This window comes from Talpa occidentalis, unplaced genomic scaffold (assembly GCF_014898055.3).
Source record: "Talpa occidentalis isolate TD23 unplaced genomic scaffold, MPIMG_talOcc4v2.1 talOcc4.17, whole genome shotgun sequence".
NCBI classification, from domain to species: Eukaryota; Metazoa; Chordata; class Mammalia; order Eulipotyphla; family Talpidae; genus Talpa; species Talpa occidentalis.
In genome coordinates, this window is record NW_023601754.1 from 48,854,559 (window position 1) to 48,880,529 (window position 25,971).

Consider the following 25,971-nt stretch of genomic DNA (forward strand, 5'->3'; position numbering starts at 1 on the left):
TGAGCTCTGACTTCGAGTAGAACGTTTTCGAACATTGTTCACATCCATAGGGTTTCTCTCCTGTGTGTGTTCTCTGATGTGCAGTGAGGTTTGACTTCTGGTAGAAAGTTTTCCTACATACTTTACATCCATAGGGTCTCTCCCCTGTGTGAGTTCTCTGATGGACAGTGAGAGATGACTTTTGAGAGAAAGTTTTCTTACACTCTTTACATTCATAGGGTTTCTCTCCTGTGTGTGTTCTCTGATGAACAGTGAGTTCTGCCTTCTGAGAGAACATCTTCCTACATTCTTTACATTCATAGGGCTTCTCTCCTGTATGAATTCTCTGATGTACAGTGAGTTCTGACATGTAGCAGAAAGTTTTCATACATTCATTGCATTCATAGGGTTTCTCTCCTGTGTGATTTCGCTGGTGTCTATTGAAGGATGACTTGTGGTAGAAAGTTTTCCCACATTCCTTACATTCATAAGGTTTCTCACTTCTATGAGTTTGCTGATGTACAGTGAAGGCTGATTTCCAGTTGAAAGTTTTACTGCACTCTTTACATTCATAGGGTTTTTCGCCTGTGTGGATTATCTGATGCCTGGTGAGGGCTGACTTCCAGTAGAAAGGTTTCCTACACTCTTTACATTCATAGGGTTTTACTCTTGTGTGAGTTCTATGATGTCTACTGAGGGCTGACTTATGATAGAAAATTTTCCTACATTCTTCACATTCATAGAGTTTGTCACTGCTATATTTTTTCTGTTTGAGATTCATGATCTTACAGAAAGTATCACTACATACATTATACTCAGTTTCTCCTCCTTGAGATCTCTGAAACTGAGTGAAGCACAATTTCTTGCTGAAATCATTCCCACTTAGATTACATCTGTGGTCTTCAAAATGAGCTCTAGGAAGACTCAACTTTGTTGGTTTTTCAGAAGAGATTTTTCCCCATCTGTTATATCTACCAGGAGTCTCGCCTACATGCATTTCCTCTTGGGTAATGAGAGCTGACTTATCATAAGCTTTCCCAAATTTATTATACTTATAAGTGGTGTCTCCTGTTACAGTCCTTCTATGTGCAAATAATCGTTCCTTCTTATTGAAGGCTTTCCCTTGTCCACTAAACTCAAAAGGTTGCTGCATAGTTTGAATCACGTGATGAAGAACACGATGCTCATGGTATCTGAGGGGTTTCCGAGATATATTTCGGCCCCCATGTTTTTCTGCAGTGTGCATCTCATCAGACTCACCAGGGAGAAACATCTTACATACATTAAACTCCTCAGGCGTCATTCCAGAATAGTTTCTGTTACTTATCATCAGTTTTGAAACATGGCTTGAGCTCAAATTAAATGTTGCTCCTATGCTTGTATTCTCCTTACTTGATGAGTTGCTGTGGGTGAAGTCAATTTTCCAGAAATGTCTGCCCTGGTTTTCCTCGTTTTTCTCAATCAAGTCACCCCCAGTTTGGACATCTAAAATGATATGAAAATAACCATACATACGAACATCTTAGCATTTCTTATGGAAAGCTAATGTAAAGATAAAGATGTTTCTTTCTGTACTAGTACATTTTTTAAAATACTGGCTTATAATGATAAATAATGGTTTTAAGATATACATGTGATTTGTCTCCAGAATCAATTAATGTGACAAAAAATTAATAGATTCTAATTTCAATCAAGTTTTTAATTTTGCTTAAGATTTTATTTCATGAGCAAAAATTTGGCCAAAATATTTCTACTTTGTAGTTTATACTGAGAGGTTTTCACTAGGATACAGCCATTTGTTTTTACTATTCTTTCCTCTTATATGTAGCTATCTTGTTCTTGCCTTTATTAATTACTCAAGCTTGGAAAATGGCATGATTTTCCTGAATCTGTTACACATTGACTCAGGGGTAGGACACTTGTCTGCCATCTAAGCAGGAATATTGGAGAGGAACAAGAATTTTGTATCCACATTTGTGCAGCAAATTCTATACCCTGGGAAATGCTGTGAGCATTGTTGGGCTGTTCCAAAGACAAAACAGCATCTCCAAGCTAGAGAACACAGCTCGCAAGTTCCAAATTGAGTACTACATCAATGGCCTCCAAGAAATACAGCAGGTTCAGGAAACTCTAACTCACCATTTCATACACTTCCCTGCTGATTTTAGGTTCTGCAACCCAGGCTGTGTCCACCACCTCTGAGAAGGCTTATTCTGGCTCCTTCTGAAATCAGGATCCCTAACATCCCCCAACTGCCTGGTACAAAAGTGCCTACTTGATAATTCACTGGTTCTGAAGACTTATACTTAGGAATTTCAGCTGTAACCTAGTTAGAGTGAAAGTAGAATTCCTTTTATGTTTATTACTTTGTTTTTTTTTAAATAATTTCCACAAGAGAAAATGAAAATGCTAACTTGAAACTACACCCACAAACTGTAAGCCCCGCAGTCTACAACTCTTGGCTCCACAGGAGAAACAAACTCTAATTTCTTGCCCCACACCTTTCCCAGGTGAGCAGCCGGCTAAGTCCTGCTCAGCTTCTCGGTGGCTGAAGCTTGGTCCGCAGGCATGTCCTGGATGTCTCTGCCAGGCCCCTAATTGCTGCCGAGGTCAACCCCCTACTTCTTCCCACCTGAGTAAATGATTCCCTCACTGGGCCCCCCAGTGGTGATGCACACTCTACCCCAACTGGCATCTACACGTAAAATTTATGTCAAAATGGAAAACACCCACCTTAAAGTTATAAATTCTGTTTTAGGAATATTGCCCTCCTTTGTTAGCTCTTATTATTCTTAAAATTTTTTTGACTCTTATTGCACTGTTAAACATTTATTTGCTTTATTTTTCTCCCTTAGCAGAATGTAAGCTCTATTAAAAAAGGACATTTATGTGATTACTGTTGATATTAGCAAAAGTACATGTGCCGTGTTTAAAATTTCAAAATTAATACGTTTAAAGAATTAAAACAAAGGTATGAATAGAAGTCTAAGAGAACACAGTCAAGAAGAATGGAGGAAAGGATAGTGACTGAGGATACAGAGACAGTAACTAACCAAAGCCAGTTATAAGAGGAGGCAGGTAGTGACTGGCTTTTGGTTAAGTCTAAGCAAAAAAAAAAAAAAATTTAAAGACAGGGAACCATGGGTGAAGAAAGAAACCGTAGGTGAAGAAGGAATAATGACTGAGTCTGACACATGAAGTCTTGGTCTGGACCTAGGGAAAATGCCTGTGAAAACAACGACCAACACCTGTTGAGCTCAACTCTTCCTGGCCTCCCTGCCATGTAACACTGACTAACCTGAGAGGCTATGGTGTGGGAGTGCTTCCACAGTCCACGGCTCTGCTCCTTGCTCTAGCCTGACGATCACCTCAGGTTTGGTCACGCAGCACCCTATTGATGAGAAAAATAATGTCTGCCTTAGGTCAAGCTGCTGCAGTCTCATGGCTTCTGCGATGTGGCAATAACAAAACTTTAGCAGTGGTAAAATCCAGGGCCAATTTGAATCCTTGATTAAATTGTTGTACACTCACCTTTATCTTGGCCTGGAATCTAAGGCCAAAAAGGATTTAACTTCATTAAGTTTCACATTTTGCAAAGAAGAACACAGTGCTTGCACCTGGCAGTGATTGGGCAGTTTGGCTCACCCAGGGACGCCAGGCTCCTGTAGGTCTCCAGCATCACATCCCTGTAGAGGGTCCTTTGAGCATCGTCCAGGTCTTGCCACTCCTCCCAGGTGAAAGACACGGCCACATCCTCAAAGGTCACCATCTCCTGCAATGGTTCGTTTCTCCTCAATCAGCCTGAGTTAGAAGACCTGGAAGTTTGGAAGTTCATTTTTTTTTGTGTGAGTTTTATACTGTATAGAACACTCCATGGTTTGTACTCTGTATTGTTAGAGAGAGCTATAATAGAAATCTCCTGCCACTGTATTGATTAATTGGCTCCAAGGACTATTGCAGAGTTAGTACTGTTGAAAACCTAGCAATGTCCTTCTTACTACAAATAAAACAATGTGTAAAATTCTGCTTCTCAGATCCTCATAATCTGGTGAGGAGACATAAGTATGAACATATATCTATAATAACGTGCTACTGAAGCTAAATCAGTCATGGTCAACGTATACTGCCATAGAAGAGGAGAAATAAATTGCACTGTGCACTAACAGGTTACCCTTCCCAGAAGTCCCAAAGATGTCTAACTCTTCCATGTTAACTGCATGTTCTCATCAGCCAACAGCAGAAGTCAATATGGGAGAAGATAGTTAGCAATTGACAACTGTGAAGAGCACTGTGTCCAGATGAGACCTGAGCTGGGAGGCGAGATGGACAGTAAGGTGATGTTCAAGGAACTGTATATGACAGCATTCTGCATACACATGGGTAGACAGACAGACAGACAGACAGAAAGGTAGAGATGATAGATACTCATATCCTAAATCCAGCAGGGAAAAATCTTAGGTGATCCCATGTCTTATAATAACTTATCAATTAAAAGTGTGTACACATGCATCTTAACATGTTCATATCCCATTTCCTAATGCTTTGCTTATTTCTACCCTGTAGTGAACACAACCCTCTACTTGACAGGAGAGGTCTGCTGCACCATGTGGGTAGCTCCCTGGCTGGGGATCGAACTGCTGTAGTGGCTGCAGCCAGCTTCATAGGTTGCGTCTTAACCTTAACCTTGCACCACCAGGGAGGACCAACCCTCTTCTTAAACCACAATGTGTAAATAATGAGGGCCAGATACAGAGAGGTCAGTGACATGATCAGATTTGCATTTTAACATCAATCCCCCAGGAGGAAGATGGACTAAAGGAAGAATCAGAAAGTAACCAGTGGGGCGATGCTGCACCTCCCCCTGCAGTGACCTTTAGGGCTAACTGGCCCTAGGTCCGGCTGGGCAACCAGCGCGCAGGGGAAGAACAGCAAAACCCTACCTGCTGCACCTCCCCCCGCAGTGATCTTTAGGAATGGCTTTCGCCTGGGTCCCTAGATCCGGCTGGGCAACCAGCGCGCGGGGAGAGAACAGCCTGAAGCAGAGGAAGTTCAGCGGAAGTTCCCTGAAAAGGCAGAAGCTTATCAAAAGATAACGACCACCAAGAACCACTACAAGAATGCTAAAAATCTTATCCCGTCTTTCTAGAACTACAAACTTTAATCCCTTATCTGTCTTTCTAAACTTCCTCCTTTCTTCTATAATGGTCATTGTTTGTTATGTAGATCACCTCCCTGATGGTGATAGACTGAGCCCATGAGCAAGCGAATTTCTTTGATATTCATTCCTGTGCTTTTGGAAAACATATATATACTGGTCACAAACTCAAAGAAAATTACACTCAGATTTTCACTCTTGAAGTGTGTCTGTTTGTCATTTCTTTCGCAGACGCCCTAACACCCTGACCACCCTGCTTCTCTCAACCCTGAGGTGGCCTCATCGTCTACTGCTGTGCTGGTCCGCGGCAGGGCGATTACCACCTTCATTTAGGAACACAAAAAGCAAACTAATCCTAAAACAGGAAGAAAAAAAAGACCATGAAACAGATGGTGGTAATGACTTGCTGTCAGAAGCGTGAATGGAGTTTTATTACCAGGCGGTCTGCTTCACCAGCTAGGTCGATGCTGACATTGTAAAGTGAAATTAGGGAAAAAGGAAGAAGAATATAATGAATAGAAGGAAGGCACATCTTAGATATAATAAGCTTGAAGTTTTTGTGGTCAAATACGTGACAGAGAACTACTGCCAACCAGATGTTTGACCTACAGGTCAGGAGAGGAGCCTCAGCTGAGGATAGAGATTGGGGAAGCACCTGGAACTCTGAGGCACCTAAAGCCATCAGAGTGAATAAAACGCCTAGAGGAGACCTCAGATACTGAAAGGAAAAAAGGGAATAATTAGAGATTTGGAAGAAATGCTAACATTTACAGAAAAATAATGACAAACAAAAAATGAAGGCATTTTTAGGCAAAACTATTGCATCACATTCATATTTCTCTGAAGAAAATCCTATGGCCATCCACACAGATATTGAATGGAAAGCTATAAAAACGCCTTCACATTTATAATGACTCCAAATCTGAGTATTCAGGGAACTGCTCGACACAGTTCGGTATAGCTGCCTTGGCCACAGTGAGGGCCAGCGTCACATCTATGGGAAGCCCCTCAGGACAAGGGCATCTCTCACCACAGTGACCCTGCACTAGTGTCAGGCAACACAACTGAACACAGAAAAAGACAAGTGAAAATGATGATAAATTGCATACAACTCATCCTTGGAAACCAGAAAGAATCACATGATATTGTTATAGGACAGGGAAAAGGGTCAGCCCAAACCCCGCAAACCTGCCTATTCTAAATGGGTTCTGCCATCCGCCGCATCAACACAAAACATAGGAGACTTTAATGGGAAGGAACTTTAATAAAACTAGGAAACAATACAGGAAAGGCAAAGAGTCTAGTTTCTAAATGAAGCACCCAAAGTTACCCGTCCCCTCGTGGGTAAAAGTCCATCCATATGGGATCGGCCCAGAACAAGGCCCCAAAGCCCGCCACAAGTCTAAAGCATCTTCCAGTGGGGACCCACAGAAAAGGGTCACAAACAACTGGACAAGCCCGGAAGGAAAAGAGCAAAATCAACATCAAGATAAAAGCTGCCATTGTCACCTCCCCACGGGTCTCACCCACATCTGTGTCACCCCGTCCACGACCAAAAGACAAGCGCAGTTTCTTCACGTGTCTCTAGGCTCCATGCGCCTCCTCCAGGTCTCCTGGCTCCATCCTGCTTCCTTCCTCAGTCTCTTCTGCAGCTTCTCCTCTTCCTGCTCAGCTCCACCCTCCCTTGGGTGGGGCAGGGAACCTGGAACCTCCCCCTTTCCTGGGGACCACCCTGTTACAATATTACTCAAAAGAGAAACAAAATATAATAAATTTGCAGGTACAAAAACAATGCATGCATATGTTCATATTTATGAAAGAAATCATAGAATGAAAAAAAAAGGCAAAACACCTAGCAATATATACAACAAATTATTCTACAAAACCCAATGAGGGGGAAATAACCCTAAAGGATGCCAAAAAGTACAAAGCAAATGAAAATATACGTCACGTTCATGGATGGGGAGAGACTGCATGACAAAAACATCAGCTGTAAGTATGTAAAAAAGCCAACACTGTTCTAAAGAAAAAATACATTGAGATATAGGGAAATTGATTTAAAAGATCATGTTGTTGTAGAGCAACCCCGATACAAAACGGGGTGCCTGACTGTGGGTCCTCACCCGCGCGCTTAAAAGGACTTATCAATGCTCTACTGCAGGCACACGTGAAAGGTTAATAAAAGGTTTATTTACAAAGGGAAGGGGAAATGAGGAAATGTACAGCTCTGGGAGAAAAGTGGGAGACAAAGTTTTAAATGAGTCCTACCCGATCCGCCGATTAGGAATCCCAAAATGGCGCTCTGAGAGCTGGCCGCCAGCCAGGAGCGGTGAAGCCAGGAGGCGAGCGATCGCGAGCCAGAGAGCCCAAGGCCCAAGGCCCACGTGTTTGGTTTTTTATATCCAACCTGGCTGCCCAACTCCACCCTCAGGTCCCAGCCACCCTCCCTTGGTGGTGATGGGATTTGTCTTTCCCAGAGTCTTGATGGCTTTAGTCTGGAGTGGGGGTGGAGTCCACAAAGTTAATCCTGTATGGGATTAACTCAGGACATCACTTCCCCCTAACAATGTCAAAAATAAAAAAAGGGTAGACCGATGGTGGGTGGTTTAATTTGTCCATCCAAATTGAGTGTGCCAGGCCTCCCTGGTGGTGCAAGGGGTTAAACACAGCATTATGAAGCAATAGCGGCCTCTGCAGCATGAGTTCGCTCCCCAGCCAGCCAGGAAACAACCCACATGGCGCGGCAGACCTCTTCTGTCTCACCTGCTGCTCCCCTCAGCAGTGTATTTCAGTCGGCCTGTTCTTCTCCCCACTCTGTCTCTGGTGAATCCTCTTACCCCCTTGTACCTCTGACCTGCACCCCGGTTCTTGTATGCATAAATAAATAAATCTTTTAAAAAATGCCTTGTAAAATACCACAGATTGTGTAATTTAAACAATTTGCTGTAAAACAGGGGAACAGTTTCGTTATTCTACATGTGGATAGCCAGTTTTCCCAACACCCTAACTGAAGACTATTCTTTCCCTTGTTTTCTTGAAATCTGTGTTTGTGTCAGAGATAAGTTGGCAACTGACACATGGGTTTTTCCTGACTTTTCTATTATATTCCAGTTTTTACTCTCAGTCCCATATTGTTTTGTTAGCCCTCTGTAATATAGCTAGGACATGTGCAGTGTAATGTCTGCAGCTTTGCTTTCTTTCTGAGGAACGCTTTGGCTATAAAGGACTTCTCTGGCTATAAAGGACTATTCCCATGTAAGGATATAAGCAAGGACAGCAAGGAAGATCTGCTTTTCATTTTGGATTTGCTGAGTTTGACACTGCTCTGGACAGGTAGAAAAAAGCCTTCACCAGGGCTAGATGTCCCAGCCGAAGAAACAGTTTTGACTGTCAAACCACAGAGGGCTGATTCAGTCAGGGAGAACATGGAAGAATGGTCCCAGATTTGAAAAGTTGGCTGAGCAGGTCAAAAGGAACACATTAATTCAGGGAAACAGGGAAGAAATCATCAAACAGACGGTGACAGACTGATAGTCAAGAATTTCCAGGAGACAAATATGGACAATAGATTCAAATATGGCAGAAGATTCCAGTAAGACAAATACAAGTTAAGATTCACTGGATTTGGGCCTCCCCGGTGGCGCAGCGGTTGAGCACTGGGTTGCAAACCTGCCGGCGACCTCTGCGGCGCCAGTTCGATCCCCGGCTGCTCCCCGGCCACCAGAGGAGGGTCCCACATGGCGCCCAGACCTCTCCTGCCGCCCGCTGCTCCCCTCAGCAGTGTACTTTGGTCCTTCTGCCTGCTCTGCTCCCTGCTCTGGCTCTGGTGAATTCTCTCACCCTCCCACGCTTCTGACTGTACCCAGTGCATGTATAAACAAAACGAACGAACAAACAAATAAATAAATAAAAACATGCCTCTATTAAAAAAAAAAAAAAAAAAGATTCACTGGATTTGAACATACCCCAGGTTAGTGGTTTACATCAAGTGAGTTAAAACTACATGAAGTGGGTTAAAAATACAAACATTTCCCTGAAAATATAACTGTTACCACAACATGGCAGCCTCAGTGGCAGGAGCCACCAGCAGCAGCACGGCTGGTCTCTCCCCCTGCCGCTTCACCACAAGTCAGTTGTGGCAGTTGCTCTTCAGAGCCCAGCAACTGCCCTTTTATGTGTACTTCCTGGGTTATGGAGTGTACCAATTAGATGTGAGCTATGAGCTGATGGTACTAAATGGTTCAATCAGCCTCAAGACTGAAAAATGGTCCAATCAGACTTGTGCGTGTAGCACGCTGAAAGAGTACATAAGCCAGGGTCTGAAGGAGCTGAGGGACAGACTGTTTCAGTCTCCCAAGAAAGGGCCTTCCTGGTGGTGCAAGGGGTTAAGTGTCAGCCCTCTGCAGCCACTGTAGCTCAAGTTTAATCCCCAGCCAGGGAGTTGACCTAAATGGCACAGTAGACCTCTCCTATCTCCCCACTGCTTCCCTCAGTAGTGTATGTCAGTCGATCCGCCTGTTCTGCTCCCCACTCTGTCTCTAGTGAATCCTCTCACCGCCCCCACACTTCTGGGGAGGGAGGGAGGGAGGGAGGGAAGGAGGGAGGGATGGGGGGGGAGAAAGAGGGTGGGGGAAGAAGGAAGGGAGGGAGGGAGGGAGGGAAGGAGGGAAGGAAGACTCTGTTCCTGGCTTCCAAAGAAAGAAGGACCAGAAGTTAAAAGAAGAGAGCAGCAGCATAGGGCAGCCAACCTCCCAGGAGCAAAGAGAAGCCAAAGACCTTTGTCAGAGACTGGGCCTCTGGTCCATTGCCTGAAAGGAGCGCCAAGGGCTCTTGACCTGGTGTCTCAAAGAGCTGTTTGTTGTTGATACAGCCCAACAACTCACAAAGAGCTATTAACACTTAATGTCTCTGACACCATCTCTGGGGGACAAGTAGTGACCATCACTACTGGCCAATGTGGTATAGCTCTGTTGACAGGTGACAGGCATTCTACTTGTACTTCTGGTGGACACCATCTGGGTGAGGGAGCCACCACTTATGGCTATAGTAAGCTCTTGGTTCCCTTGTTTGTAAAATAAACCCCATGGTTGTTCCCTGAGCCCGAGGTCTCTTGCAATCATGTGCGTGGGTGAGAACCCACACACAGTGACCTGTGCTCTTATCAGGCACTGTCCTTTGTTCAGCTACAGTCCATAGGCCCCTGTTGTGTGGTATTGTATTGCTATAGTCCTTGCTTTTTGTTTTTGGCCTTTTGGTGGCTCTCTTATCTTAGAGCCAAGGTGGGTATAACTCCCTGAAGTGGAATTTTATCTGTAATTATTTTTTATTTAAATTTATGAATGCTCATAAAGTTGAATATAAAACAAGCTGAGGAAAAACTAACTCACCATAGGTTTGTTCATCATGTGCTGCTCTCAGTAACACACAGAGGACTCTGGAAGCGGAGCTTGGAGAGAATGTGAGGGGAGTAGAGACATGAAAAGACTGGCGGGACTTGCTCATGGGTCCTGACATCCCCATCCAAAGCTCTCTACGTAACAACTGGGGGGAAAAAAGAGAGACTTTTGTAGGAAAATAGTATTTTACACTTTGACAAGAGGCAAGAAATGAATAAGTGCATTAATTGGTAGTATTTATTTTATTATTTTTTTAATTACTTTTTTTTTCTCCCATCATTCTAGCTATTTATGCCCCCCAAACACCATTAAAAATCAGTAATTGGTAGAATTTAGACTAAAATTTAGTGAAGCACACATTTCCTACTGATTTACCAATACCTAATGCCAAGAACTGATATTTCATACTCAAGGATAGTTAAAATATCCACCTTAGCAAACACAACATACATAAATTCAACACAACCTCTATACAAAGTCTCAATGGCATTCTTCAAAGAAATACAGCAAACATTACTGAAATTTATATGGAACCACAAATGACCCCGAACAGCCAAAGCAATCTTGACAAAAAAGAAAAGGAATGGAGTATAACACATTCAGACTCCAAACTATAAAACAAGTCCATAATTATCAAAACAGAACGGTATTGGAATGATAACAGATACACAAACAGAATAAAATTGAGAGTCCAGAAGTAAATCCATTTATATAGACAAGCTATGACAAAGGAGCCAAGAGTATACAATGGAGAAAGGGATGTTTTCAACAAATGGTGTTCAAAAAAAAGAAATGGTTGAAAAAATTGGACAGCCACATGCAGAAAAATGAAACTAGACAACTCTCATATCACATATAAAAGCTAAATCAAAATGGATTAAAGATTTTAACGTAATGGGCCCCCCTGGTGGCGCAGGTGGTTGAGCGCTGCACTGTGAAGCTGTCCACAGCCTCTGCAGCGCAGGTTCGATCCCGGCCAGCCAGCGAGAATCCCACATGGTGAGGCAGACCTCTCCTGTCTCGCCCACTGCTCCCCTCAGCAGTGTGTTTCGTCAGTCTGCCTGTTCTGTTCCCCGCTCTGTCTGGTGAATCCTCTCACCCTCCCGCACATCTGGCCTGTACCCTGGTTCTTGTATAAATAAATAAATGTTTAAAAAAAACAACATGAAAAATTATATATAATCCAAAAATTCTACTCCTTGGTATTCAACCAAAGAATGAAAAAATACATTCAACGGGATCTCTGTACTCCTATTTTTACTGCAGCATTATTCAGAATAGCCAAGTTATGAAACAACCTAAGTGCCTACAGACAAATGGTGGATTAATAAGATATATACACAATGAATACTAGTCACCTACACAAAAGATCAAATCTTGCCATTTGTGAAGATATGGATGGGACCGGAGGGGATTATGCTCAGTCCAACGAGTTAGCAGGAAAAAAACAGATACTGGCTGATTTCACTGATGGTTAGAAAATAGAGAAACAAAATAATGGAAGTGACAAAACCAAACCTATGCCTGACTATAAAACTGAGGCTACCAGAGCAAGATTGGTGATGGGAACAAGGGCAGAGGGGCCCAATGGTCTGTGGTAAAGGGATAGGAGGGTTTAGATGATAGGTGTGTTGCGATGTTATATATCTAAGTGTGAACCTGTCCCCTAAATCATATACGGGATTGTAGACCAATGTTACTTCTTAATGAAAAAATCAAAATTAAGGGCCTCCCCGGTGGCACAGTGGCTGAGCGCTGGGTTGCGAATCTGCCTGCAGCCTCTGCAGCGCCGGTTCAATCCCCGGCTGCTCTCCGGCCACCAGAGGAGGGTCCCACATGGCGCGCAGACCTCTCCTGCCGCCCGCTGCTCCCCTCAGCAGTGTACTTCGGTCCTTCTGCCTGCTCTGTTCCTCGCTCTGGCTCTGGTGAATTCTCTCACCCTCCCACGCTTCTGACTGTACCCAGTGCTTGTATAAATAAATAAATAAATCTTTAAAAAAAAAAAAAAAAAATCAAAATCAAAATTAAAAAATGAACGTAAACATATCTCAATTAGCAGACTATTTAATTAATATAAAATAAAGTGTAGCTAGCTTCTATAACTTTATGTACAGTGCAAAGTCATGCTATGTCAAATCTATTATTTTGAAAATTTTTATATACCTCATGAGAACTGCATACAAGACTATTTTGAGATTTCGCGTTTAATAATAAAACAGAAAAAGTCACGATCTATTGGGCCCTCCTGATAGTTTCTTACTCCTGTATTAAAACAGCAAATAATATATGTGAGACAAATGGGCAAGAAATAAAAGTACACTCTTTAGTCAACATAGAAAAAAGTTGCTAAGTTTTTAAAAAATAACAAAGTATGCCATGCAAATAAAAAGAGTATTATAAGAGTCTCTTTATATAACTTTCTCTGTATGGATTATAATCTCCTAAAGCTATGAAGCAATGCCTTCCACTCACATATCTTCAATGCCAACAGCATACTATAAAGTTAATGAATGATGGCTGAATAAGTATTTTGGGGGAAAATAGAAGAACTAATAGGAGAAACAGATGGGAAGCCTAGAAGGCCCTTCTTTTTATTTTTTAAAGATTTATTTATTTATGCATACAAGAACTGGGGTACAGCCCAGAGATGTGGAGGGTGAGAGGATTTACCAGAGACAGAGTGGGGAACAGAACAGGCCGACTGAAATATATTGATAGGGGGAGCAGCAGGCAAGACAGGAGAGGTCTGCCCCGCCCTATGGGTCCTCCCTGCCTGGGGATGGAACTCTGAAAACACTGCTGAGGGGAACAGCAGGCAAATCAGGAGAGGTCTGCTGCGCCATGTGGGTAGCTAGCTCCCTGGTCGGGGAAGGAACTCATGATGCAGTGGCTGCGGATACCTTCATAGTGCTGCATCTCAACCCCTTGCGCCACCTGGGAGGCCCCTAGAAAGCCCTTCTGAAGGTAGGAAAAGAAATAGAGCCCTAGCAGAGGCACTCATACACAAGTGTCAGAAATGGTAATAACTACACATTGCTCACAGGAATAGTGATTCTCAAAATGTGCATCTCTTGTGAAATAAATTTAGAAGTTTATTAAAGAGACATGTTCATGTCTCAAGGGAAATATTTATTTATAGGTTTACAGTTATAAGAGTTAAATGTGACCTCAAGGGAACAACTATTCTATTTTCAGACAGAAAATTTCCTGTATTATCCTCTTTGGGGAAAAAATAACTGAAGCCAAAAGAAATTAAAGGGATTTTTAAAAATTATAATTTATGCCTGGTAGATAAAAGGAATAGAGGAAAGTGGAAATCTGCAATATTCTTTCCATTCTAATCAACTGTAGTGCATCTAGTATTTGTTGGAGAACATATTATTGAACATTTAAATTTGTAGTTTAGTATTTGCCATCCTATACATACACTTGAATCTAATGAGCTTAATGAAAATATGTTGGATAACCTTTTTAGTAGTTATATGGTATTAGAACAGTCTCATCTCAATCATTGATCTATATGCCATAATATTTAATAAGGTAATTATAAGGGATTATTGCGAAATTCTAGTCCGAGCATTTTCTTAGATAGGAGAAAATGAAGGTGAAAAAGCTTCCTCAGAATACAGATAGGAGGGCCTCCCTGGTGGTGCAAGCAGTTGAGCGCAACACTGTGAAACTGTCTGTAGCCTCTGCAGTGCCGGGTTTGATCCCGGCCAGCCAGGGAGCTACCCACATGGCGCAGCAGACCTCTCCTGACTCACCCACTGCTCCCCTCAGTGTATTTCAGTCAGCCTGCCTGTTCTGTTCCCCACTCTGTCTCTGGTGAATCCTCTCACCCTCTCACACATCTGGCCCGTACCCTGGTTCTTGCATAAACAAATCTTTAAAAAAATGGGGGGGGGCTCCCTGGTGGTGCAAGGGGTAAGATGCAACCTACACAGCTATCCACAGCCTCTGCATCATGAGTTCAATTCCAGCCAGGGAGCTACCCACATGGCACAGCAGACCTCTCCTGACTCGCCCGCTGCTCCCCTCAGCAGTGTTTTCAGTCAATCTGCCTGTTCTGCTCCCCACTCTGTCTCTGGGGAATCCTCTCATCCCCACACCTCTGGCCTGTACCCCAGTTCTTGTATGCATAAATAAATATTAAAAAAAAATACAGCTAGGAAAAGCATAAGAAAGGGGAATAGGGGCCTCCCCGGTGGCGCAGCGGTTGAGCGCTGGGTTGCGAAGCTGCCCGCAGCCTCTGTGGCGCCGGTTCGATCCCCGGCTGCTCCCCGACCACCGGAGGAGGGTCCCGCATGGCGCGCAGACCTCTCCTGCCGCCCGCTGCTCCCCTCAGCAGTGTACCTCATCAGTCTGCCTGTTCTGCTCCCCGCTCTGGCTCTGGAGAATTATCTCACCCCCCCGCGCTTCGGACTGTCGCCAGTGCCTGTATAAACAAAACAAATAAATAAATAAATAAAACATGCCTCTATAAAAAAAAAGAAAAGAAAAATTAAAAAAAAAAAAAAAGAAAGGGGAATAACTTATAATTTTAAAGAAATACAGATGTTATTTAAGACTTCAGTATTGTCTGTAAATTTAGAGTCTGGAAATCTAGAAAACCAGAAACAAAACCTATTAGAGGCTTTTAAAGTGAAAATAAACTAGTGAAGACAGGGGTCTGTTTTTATTGAAACACAACATTTGACACTCAGTTTTACAGAATGTACATTTTTGGTGGCACAAGGTCCCAGTAAAGTTTCCCCCAAACGTATTTCCTTGGAGTATTTCCTCATGAAATTACTTGGAACAATGATTTGGGCTGTGCTGTTTCGCCTGCTTTGGCCATAAGGAAATCAGAATAAAATTCCACTGGCGATTCCCCACTAGCAACACTCGCATCTGGTGAAGATCCTGGGTTAGCCTGACAGCTGCACAAGGCGTTGCCAATAACCAGAACGAACCATCAAAAAGGTAAATAAAGCCATGTTAAACCAAGCAGCCTCAGACAAGACACCAGATACCTCGTCCTCATTTGTTATCCAGACAACACCGGCAAAGGAGCTGCGTAAATCCATCCCAGCATGCAGAGAGACGAAACTCCAGGTTTCATTCTGTGTTTTTTTTTTTAATCCAGAGAATTTAGATTGGTTCATTATATTGCAAATGCTAAGTGAACATCTAACCCCCCAGCTGAATGATTGGAGCAAATCAGGTCTGTATGGGGAGAAAGTCTTGAATGACACCCTGAACACGGGAGCACCATAATCACATGCAGAACTGTGGAAAAGCACAGGCAAGTCGCCGGAGGCACCTCAGAGAGGTCCCCTCACAGCGGGGCCGTGCAAGCCAGGAAGCAACAGCCGGCAACAAGACGCTTCCCGTTATTAAACCGAAAACGCGTCTGTCTGCAGCCGTCCTGGGCTTACTTTCCATTTCAGAAAGCGTCAGAGGCGGCCCTGGGATGCCGTCTAATCTCCCCATCAGAGAACGGCCTCAACTGACCACTGGGAAGAAAACACTCTGCGTTCAGGGAACACTCGGGGCAAACCCAGGTCCGCGACCCCCGAGCCCCGCAGCCCGCAGAGGCAGCGGCGCACGCACCGGCCTGGACCCGCCGGGGCCCCGGCCCACACCCGCACCGCGTCCGGCGCCCCGACAGCCGCGGGGCTTTCCGCCCGCGCCGCCTCGTCCCCCGCGGCCCGCAGGCTCCCCCGCACCCCCAAGGGGTCACTCGGGTCCCGCCCAGGACCCCGCAGCACTTCCGCCCCCTCCCCGCTTTGTCCCGAGAGTCCAGGCTCCCCCTTCACCCGACACACGCACTCGGGCCTCGCCGCCGGCCCGCTCCCTCCCGCCTCGTTCCCGGGCGCCCCGGGCGGGCCGTCCGCCCTCGGACCCCACAGACCTTCAGAAACTGCGAAGCGGAGCGCGGCGGACGCGGACGGGCGGGGGCACCGGAAGTTGACGGGCGGGGGCGGGGCGGCGCCTGCGCAGGAGTAACCAGGAAGACGTCGTCCCGGAGCCGCTTACTGGAACCGCTCTCGCCTCGAGGCACTACATTTCCCACAAGCCTCCGCGCCCCCCGCCCGGCGTCCCGGAGGACGTTTTTTATTGCAGGTCCTCAGCCTTGCGGTCCAGACGTCGTGGAAGCCAGAGGGAGGGCGCTTGGGCGGCCCCAGCGGGGCTGTGAATGATTAAGAGCCGGGAACAGCTTCTGTAGGGAGCCGAGGGGAGTGTCCCAGACTCCCTCCTGCCGCCCTCCCTCCCCGGCCGCGCTAGGAAACAGCTGCTAAGAGCCGGGAGCTGGACAAAGCCCTGGTTCAGAGAACTGCCTTCCGGGCCTGGACGGAAAGTTCCTGAAAAGATTCAATAAGATCCTTTGGGGTGGACTGAGCTGACCTGCTCCCCACCTCCAGTGAGCGTCCAGCAGATATGGGGCCGGAGGGCTTTGGCCAAAGTGGTGACCCGCCCGCAAAACCCCACTACAGGCAAAGCTGAGCCGCTGTCTCCGGGAAAGCAATCAAGGTGGCCAGATTTTTCCGCCTGGGGGAGACTTGTTCTTCGGAGGAGACAAAGGGAGGCAGGTCCTGACCCTACAACTGGAAAGCCTCTGCCCCGCAGAGGTTATAGGGGTGCGTGCGCACAGCACCAGCCTCCTGGACTTGATTCATTCCTGTACCTTCTAGTGACTGCTGTGCTAGTCACTGTGGTGACAAAAGCTAGACTCTATTTTTTTTTTTTTAAGATTTATGTATCTTTTTAATACAAGAGCTAGGGTGCAGGCCAGAGGCGCTGTAGGGTGACAGGATTCACCAGAGACATAGCCAGGGAACAGAACAGGCAGACGACCGTACAATGCTGATGGGAGCAGCGGGCACGACAGGAATCGAACCAGCGCTGCAGAGGCTGCGGACAGCTTCACAGCACTGCGCTCAACCCGCTGTGCCACCGGGAGGCCCAAAACTCTATATTTTAAAATGTCTAAGGCCTCCCTGGTGGCCCAAGGGGTTAAGTCTCAGTACTGTGAAGCTATCCACAGCCACTGCAGCACGAGTTCAATCCCTGGCCAGGTAGCTGACCCACGGGGCACAGCAGACCTCTTCTGTATTCCTCTTGCTCCCCTCAGTGGTGGATTTAAGTAGATCCACCGGTTCTGCTCCCCACTCTGACTCTGGTGAACCCTCTCACTCCCACCCTCACCTCTGGCTTGTACCCCAAGTCTTGTATGCACAAATAAATAAATCTTTAAAAAAATGTCTGAATCTGAGATTATCTGCCTAGTTTTGTCGATATTAAGCAAAATTAAGGTGTAGCTGTGGCCATGCGTTCAGGACACTGGGCTGGTCCTCAGGGAGGATTCCTAGACATAGGGCACCACCCTTCTGCTCTCTAACGGCTTCCTTGACCTACCACACATGAAAGAGGATCCACAGGGAGCAACTTCTGAGATACTGGGTGGTGCTCAGAGATCACTAAGTCTTAGAAGGTGGCACTTTCCTATTTCTACCACCTGAGAAGGGATGAAGGGAAACTGGGGTGAGCTGAGAATTCTGGCAGCTTGACCCCTGGCAAGGAGGGTTATCTGTAAAGAAGCTGCCAGTTTGTCTTAAGGCCTGGCTCCGGTCTCTGCTCAGCTGATGTTAGGACAGAGGGCACCAGGCCACATGCCAGCTTGCAAACACTCTTTCTCAGCTCGCCTAGTCTTACTCCCAGCTCAATAAATCCTGTTACTGGTGCTTCTCCAGGAATGTCTGCTTTAGGCTCCTCTCTTAGGTGTGTGGGTGAGGATGTGCCAACAGATGCAGGGGTCTGAGCTGTTTCAAACAGATGCCAAGAAACCCCACAATACAACTGCCACATGAAGACAAGTCCACACCGGCCAATGAACGGTTTCTGCTGGGGTGCAGATAACTCACTAAGCATCGGAACACTCATGTCACAGCCTCCCAATTATCCCCTCACCCGGGACAACTCCTGGCACAGCTCACACCAGCACTCAGTGCCCCAACACCCACCAGGCTTTCTGCACCCCTTTCACCTCACACCCTAGTTCACCTCCTGCCACACTTCTAAGTGTCCTGCAATTGTGCCTACCAACCCACCCCAGCACTCTGATCAGTGAGCAATGTATGTGCTGTGAGCAATGTATGTGCAACAGAGGCGCTGTGGCGGCACCAGGAGTGGCGCTGGAGAAGGTCCTCTTGGAGGCCACATATCCCCACCAGGGAAACGCTGGCCACTAGTGAGGTCATTTTTTACATGTTATCAAAATAGTCCCTTCTAACTAAAAATCTTGATGACATTAAATTTCACTGGATATTCAGATGAATAAAAAAGGTAGAAGTTCTGGGGAACAATTTAGAACTTCAATAGTATCTGTAATATTTTATTTCACACTCAGTAATCAAAGAGCTGACTCTACCTACAAAGTTATTTGACATTTGTTGCATTCTTTTACTTTTCCCACCAATGAACCTGATGAAACATAACACGTTCTTTCCTATGTGAATTTTCTACACAAGATTAGGTAACACCCAGGGTCTCCCTGGTAGCACAAGGGGTTAAGACAAAGCACTATAAAGCTATCTGCAGCCACTGCGACATGAGTTCAATCCCCAGGCAAGGAGCTGACCCACATGGTGCAGACCTCTCCTGTCTCCCTGCTGCTCCCCTCAGCAGTGCATTTCAGTCCATCTGCCTGTTCTGCTTCCCACTCCGTCTCTAGTGAATCCCCTCCCCACCCCTCATTACTCCCCCGCCTGCCTGTACCCCAGTTCTTGTATGCATAAATAAATCTTTAAAAAAAAAAAAGATTAGGTAACACCCATCTAAGGTTGTCCCACAGTCATAAAGATAACTGCCCACAATGCACAGCTGTGTTGCGAACAGATCCCACACAGAAAAGCTTCAGAGTCAATGCTAATTTTTTACTCAAAAACATGGACAATTTCGAATAAAGTTGGGAAGAATCTGCTTTCCCTGAATAATTCTTACTGATGAAAATATGGACATTCTGAGCCTATAGATTGCAAGGAAAACAACAGGGCATGGGAAAATCTGTAAATGAAAATTTTTGTGACCTGGCTTATAAATTATTGTTTATATTCTTCTGCCACAGCAAAATTACTGCATCCTTCACACACTAAAGGGGGGTAAATATTACATGTATGTCCAGACAGAAAACAAAACCCCCCAAAAGGTGGGGTTCTGTTACCTATATTGCAAAACTATAGGTAGTTTCTGCCGTGCAGTGTTATACCCTTGTGAGGTCTTTTATGTGTACTTGGAGTGGACATGACAAAACTTCCCACTTTTTATCCATTCGTAGTGTTTCTATCTTAAGTGAGTTCAACAAACTGCAGTGAAATTTCACCTGCAGTGAAGTATTTTTCCAACATCTTTGCATCACAGCGAGTCTCTGTGAATCCTGAGGTCTTCTGACTTCTGGGTCAACAACCACCTACATCACTTACATTCTTAGGGTCTAACCTGTGGGAGTTTTTTGGTAGACATTTCCTCTGGGTACTTTATATTCAGACTGTTTCTCTGTTGTGTGTTTGCTGAAATTTAGTGAGTACTGACATCACATAGAATGATTTGCAGCATTCTTTACATTTTAGCATTTCTCTCCTATGAGAATTATCTTGTGAAGAAAAAATTTCTGTTCTTCTTAACATTTATAGGTTTTCTCTCCTGTGTACATTCTCTGATGTCTTGAGAGGTGTGTTTCCTGGGAAAAAGACTTCCTGCATGTTTTACACTCTCCTGTGTGAGTTCTTTGGTGTGTAATAGGGATGGCTTTCTGGTAAAAGAGTTTCCCAAAACCTTAAGTTTTAGGTTTTCTCTCTGGTATGAATTCTATGATATCTATTCAGTTCTGATAAACTGTAAAAAGATTTCACACATTCTTTACATACATAGGGCTTCTCTCCTGTGTGAATTTTTTATGCATGAGGCTTATATATTGACAGAAAGGTCTCCTATATACTTTACATTCATAGAATTTCTCCCCTGTGTATGTACTCTGCTGTCCTGAGAGTTGTGTCTTCTGGGAAAAAGACTTCTTACATGTTGCACATTCATAGGGTTTCTCTCCTGTGTGAGTTCTCTGAGGTATAATCAGGGATGAAATTCTGGAGAAAGACTTTCCACATACTTTACGTTTGTAGAATTTCTCTCCTTTGTGCGTTCTCTGGTGTATAATGAAGTTGTATATTATCATTAAAATTTTTCCTACATTCCTTACAATTTAGGGTTGTTCTCCAGTATGAATGTGCTGGTGTCTATTCAGGCCTGTTAGCCTGTAAAAAGATTGCCCACATTCTTTGCATTCATAGGCTTTCTCCCCTGCATGAATTCTGTGATGTATAGTAAAGTAAGGTCTGACTTCTGGTAGAAAGTTTTCTTACATTCTTCACATTCATAGGGTTTCTCTCCTGCATGAGTTCTGTGATGTGTGGTAAACGCTGACTTCGAGGAAAAAGATTTTCTACATTCTTTACATTCATAGGGTTTCTCTCCTGTGTGAGTTTTCGGATGTCTAGTGAGCAGTTTCTTCATACCGAAAGATTTCACACATTCATTACATTTGTAGGGTCTCTCTCCTGTATGAGTTTAATGATGTATAATGAGGGATTTTTTGCTGGAGAAAGATTTACAACATTCTTTGCATTTGTGGGGTTTCTCTTCTAAGTGAATTAGCTGGTGTTGAGTCAGGTCTGATTTTTGGCAGAAAGTTCTCCTACATTCTTTACATTCATAGGGTTTCCCCCCCTGTGTGAGTTTTGTGATGTGTAGTAAGAGATGATTTCTTGGAAAAATATATTTTCCACATTCTTTATATTCATAAGGTTTCTCACCTGTGTGTATTCTCTCATGTTCTGTGAGGTTTGACTTCCGGGAAAAAGTTGTTCTATACTCTTTACATTCATAGGATTTCTCCCCTGTGTGACTTTTCTGATGTCTGGTGAGGTGTGACTTCTGAGAGAAAGTTTTCTTACATTTTTCGTAATCATAGGGTTTCTCTTCTATGTGAATCCTGTGATGGGTAGCAGAGAACATTTATCTGCAAAACTCTTCCTACACTGTTCACATTCACGGGGTTTTTCTCCTGTGTGAGTTCTTTGATGAGGGATGATTTGTGGGTGAAAGATTTTTGACATTCTTTACATTGGGAGGGCTTCTCTCCACTATGAATTCTGTGTTGGAAGAGTCAGGTCTGATTTCCCGCAGAAAGATTTCCCACATTCTTTCAATTCATAGGGTTTCTCTCCTGTGTTAGTTTTGTGATGTGTAATGAGGGATGATTTGTGGGTAAAAGATTTTCGACATTCATTACATTCATAGGGTTTCTCTCCTGTGTGAATTCTTTGATGTGTAATAAGATATGATTTGTAGGTGAAAGATTTTCTACATTGTTTACATTGGTGGGGCTTCTCTCTGGTGTGAATTCTTTGGTGGAGAGTCAGGACTGATTTCCGGCAGAAAGATGGCCCACATTCTTTACATTCATAGGGTTTCTCTCCTCTGTGAATTTTCTGTTGTATAGTAAGGGTGATTGCAAGGAAAAAGCTTTTCCATATTCTTTACACTTTACAGCTTTTCTCTCCTGTGAGAATTCTCTGAGGTTTACAGAGTACTCAATTCTTACAGGTTTTCAAAAACTCTGAAGTCCTTCCGCCTGTATCAATGCTCTGAGGTATAGAGGGGACAGATATTTTGCAATAAGTTTTCCTATATATAGTATCTTCAAAGTTTTTCTCAGACATGGTCCACTGATTGTGAATGATGTGTAATTTCCTGCTGCAAATATCCACACTTTAATTAGATTTAAGGAGCTCATCAAAAAGATCATGATCAGGAAATAACTGTTGGTTTCTCAAACACAGCCCACCCTTCGTCACATCTCTATAGGGTCTCTCCAGTGTGAGTTGTCTCATTGATAGTAAGAGCATAATTATCACAAGCTCTTCTGTATTCCTTCTTTTTATAGGGAGTTTCTCCCATAACAGCTGTCTTACATGCAAAGACTACTGACCCCTTGTTCAAGGCTTTCTCTTGCCCACAGAGTTCAGGAGGCTGCTGAAATGTTTGAATCATCTGTTGACCATTAGGATGATCAGGACAGTGGGCCAGTTGCCCACAGAGGTGACAGTCCCCTGCTGTGTCTCCATCAGGCTCCTCACCAGGCTCATCAAGGGGAAATACAGTCTTACACATACCATTGGTGTCCTCAGGCATCCTTCCTGAATAATTTCAATGATTTCTTTCCAAAGTATGGGTTGAGCTTAAACTCAGTGGTTTTCTCCAGTTGATTCTTTCGCTTGTTGCTGTTTTGTGGCTGGTGAAAACAAAGTTACACCAATGTTTGCCCTGAATGTCCTGGGGAGTCACAAGAGGGTGCGGCCTCATCTGGACTCCTACAATGAGAGGAAGATAAGCACGCCTTGAACAACACTGACGCATTTCTTGTGGTAGTTACTGCAGAAGTGAAGAACTTAATTCAGATAACAGAATTCAAACAGTTGAAGAGAAATCAATAATCACCATTGGCTTTATGCTACACATTAAAGTTTTATGCTATACACGAAGGCACATTTACCCACAGGTATTATTAGTTAAAGTATATTATAATGTCAAGCAAGTGTACCCAAAAGACAAAAGCAAAAACAAAATTCTTCATACATTTGGTCAATGGAGTCACCTCCTCCGTAACTGTAGATCTTCAGTAAGAGGTTTTCACCAACCGGTGGTTAACCCAGTTCTACTCCTCGGCATCCTTCCCATAGCTGTTTCCTGAGCTAGTTTCCCTGTGATCCAGCTGTTAGGGTGGCGAGACTTTCGTAACCTGCTATTTACTGGGTGAGGTGTCTACGCCTAAGTAGGAAAAAATGTCAAGGATAATTTTGCTAGTACATTTATTTAGTGTTTTCCTCTCCCTAAGGAGCACATAAATGTAGTGTGGGTTTCTTCCAAAGCCAGCAGCTCTTCATAGACAGCTTTCTGAAATTTCTGTTTTTAAAAAAAGATTTATTCATTCATGCATACAAGAACTGGGGTATAGGTCAGAGTTGTGGGGAGAGAGAGGATTCCCAAAGATAGAGTGGGGAGCGGAATAGGCAGACTGACTGAAATAGACTGCTGAGGCGAGCAGCGGGCGAGGCAGGAGAGGTCTGCCATGTCATGGGGGTAGCTCCCTGGCTGGGGATCAAACTCATGCTGCAGTGGCTGTGGATCGCTTCATAGGTTGTGTCTTAACCCCTTGCGCCACCAGGGAGACCCAGCTTTCTGAAATTTCTGAAATTTCTAAACACTACCTCACTGGCTTCTGAGAACCTATAGAGAAGAATTTCTTATTGAACCTGTTTGTGCTACTCTTCCCTGTGCTGTACAGGATATAGATTCAGGAACATAGGCTGTGCCCTCTATGTTTAACAAAACCTTTTCCACAGCTACCTGAAAGGAACAGTTCAGGTACACTCCTCTTTTTGGTAAAAAATTCCAATGGATAATTCATGGCAGTTGAAGATTTTCTCTTTGCATGTGAAACATTCATCAGTCTCCTTGTTACACGGAAATGAAACTCCAGATATGTTTCTCATCTTTCCTTTAAAAAGTATTTTCCACAAGAGAAAGAGAAAACACTAACTTGAAACTCCACTCCCAAAGTCTGAGCCCTAAAACACTTGGCCATGTTGGTTTTGAACCCACAATGTCCCTTCCTTCTCTGGGTCACACCCACCCCTTCGGAATGTGATCAGTGCGCAAGGACATGCCCAGGTGCACAACTGCTAGTGCGGGTCACGTGGTTTGCCCTGAACCTTGTCATTTCTGCCCTTAGTAAACTCCAGGGGCAAAACTACTTCTACTTTTGATTTAACCATCTCCTAATGTCTATCTATGATCATGATGTCCACCCTGAACTCCAGAGGGAACATACACTTGCATTTTAGCCATCACATTAGAACACAATATTCTAAATTAATATACACACACACATACTGAAGTTCTATAAAAGTGTCATCTGAGCCCAATTTCTAAAAATAATAACACATTTCTATCTCCCTCAGCTTAGTTAAAATCTGTGACTGTTATTTCACTATAGAATATGTGTATATTGTACTTTTTTATTTGTCAAGAGTTATAAGCTGTAGAAAAATAGGCTTGTTTTGATTAATATTGTTAAAACAAAAGCTACAAAATATGCCTGCCTCTAACACCTCCTAGTAAACATGTTGAGAGAACAGAAGACTATATGAGTAAATGCCTGAAAGAAAATACTCCATGAAATACTCCACGAGGAGAGGAGGGAAACTAAGATGCCAGTAAAGTCACAGACCAAGATGAAGTGCCAATGTAGGACACAGGGACTGCATATTGGTGAAGTCTAAGAAGATTTATGGCTATTTATAAAAAGTGGAGAGTAGATGTGGGGGAGGGATGTTGGCACCCGGAGTAAGGAACGTGGTGAGACGTACACACTAACTCTCCAAGGGCTGACCCGGGAGGGCCAGGGGCAATAATGGTTCAGGTGGGCTCATTGGGGGGCTCTGCTCTCCCAGGCCTTCCTCACTAGAATGAGCTCACTGACCTGACAGGGTCTGATCTGGGGGTCCTTCCCCAGCCCATGGCTGCTCCTTGCTGCATTCTGATCATCAGCTCAGGCTTCATAACTCAACGACCTATTAATGAGAAATACATGCTTTATGTCATAGCCCTGGAAGAAACACCAGAGCTTTCACTTTTGTGTAATAAACTATTATTCAATTGAGAAGGGGACAGTCATATCTCGTTGATCTCAAATCTCAAATCTAAATAGTGTTTCATTACATTCATAGCTGTTCATGTGTCAGTGAAAAACCAATGATTTCACTAGGTTTTAATGGGGAGTTTTTCTCACCCAGGGACACCAGGCTCCTGTAGGTCTCCAGCATCACGTCCCAGTAGAGGGTCCTCTGAGCGTCGTCCAGGTCCTGCCACTCCTCTCGGGTGAAGCTCACGGCCACAGCCTCAAAGGTCACCATCCCCTGTAACGGCACCATCTCCTCACTCAAGGTAGCATCCAAAGTCTGAACACTTAGAGGCCTGGGAATTCATTCTTTTCTACCTGTTTTCTCTTATATTAGACACATCACGCTCTGCACTGTACACGGGGAGACGGATCACCAGAAACACCCTACCTGTGTGTTAAGTCATTAGTCCACAAAAATAACGTTATACAGTTTGACTTACAAATGTGGAAATGAATTTCACTCTAAGAACAAGAGCATGAATAAAATTTTAGTTGTCAAGGGGCCTGATAAATAAACCCCAACAAATATCTGGAAAGATGTGTGCGAGGATTTATAGAAAACAGTGGTGGGTGATCTAGCAAGAACCCCAGCATATAGTGAACTGCATCTGCACCTCCTTGCGTTGCACAGCTGAGCTCCTCACAGGGTCACTGTGCTCCTG

The 25,971-nt window shown here is 44.2% G+C and overlaps 1 protein-coding gene across 1 annotated transcript in view; it reads right to left on the reverse strand.

The window, feature by feature from the left end:
- LOC119248719 (zinc finger protein 717-like) overlaps positions 1 to 25,916 on the reverse strand; it is a 27,501-nt gene extending 1,585 nt beyond the window's left edge. Inside the window, exons 1-8 of the mRNA XM_054697528.1 lie at positions 25,418 to 25,916; positions 25,109 to 25,199; positions 14,884 to 14,965; positions 10,522 to 10,675; positions 6,661 to 6,880; positions 3,625 to 3,794; positions 3,278 to 3,370; positions 6 to 1,464 (exon numbers count right to left, since the gene is read on the reverse strand). Of these exons, the coding sequence (XP_054553503.1) occupies positions 6 to 1,464; positions 3,278 to 3,370; positions 3,625 to 3,748 (1,676 nt within the window). The 5' untranslated portion in view covers positions 3,749 to 3,794; positions 6,661 to 6,880; positions 10,522 to 10,675; ... (1 more) ...; positions 25,109 to 25,199; positions 25,418 to 25,916. The remainder of the gene's footprint in view (positions 1 to 5; positions 1,465 to 3,277; positions 3,371 to 3,624; positions 3,795 to 6,660; positions 6,881 to 10,521; positions 10,676 to 14,883; positions 14,966 to 25,108; positions 25,200 to 25,417) is intronic.
- Positions 25,917 to 25,971: the final 55 nt, after the last annotated feature.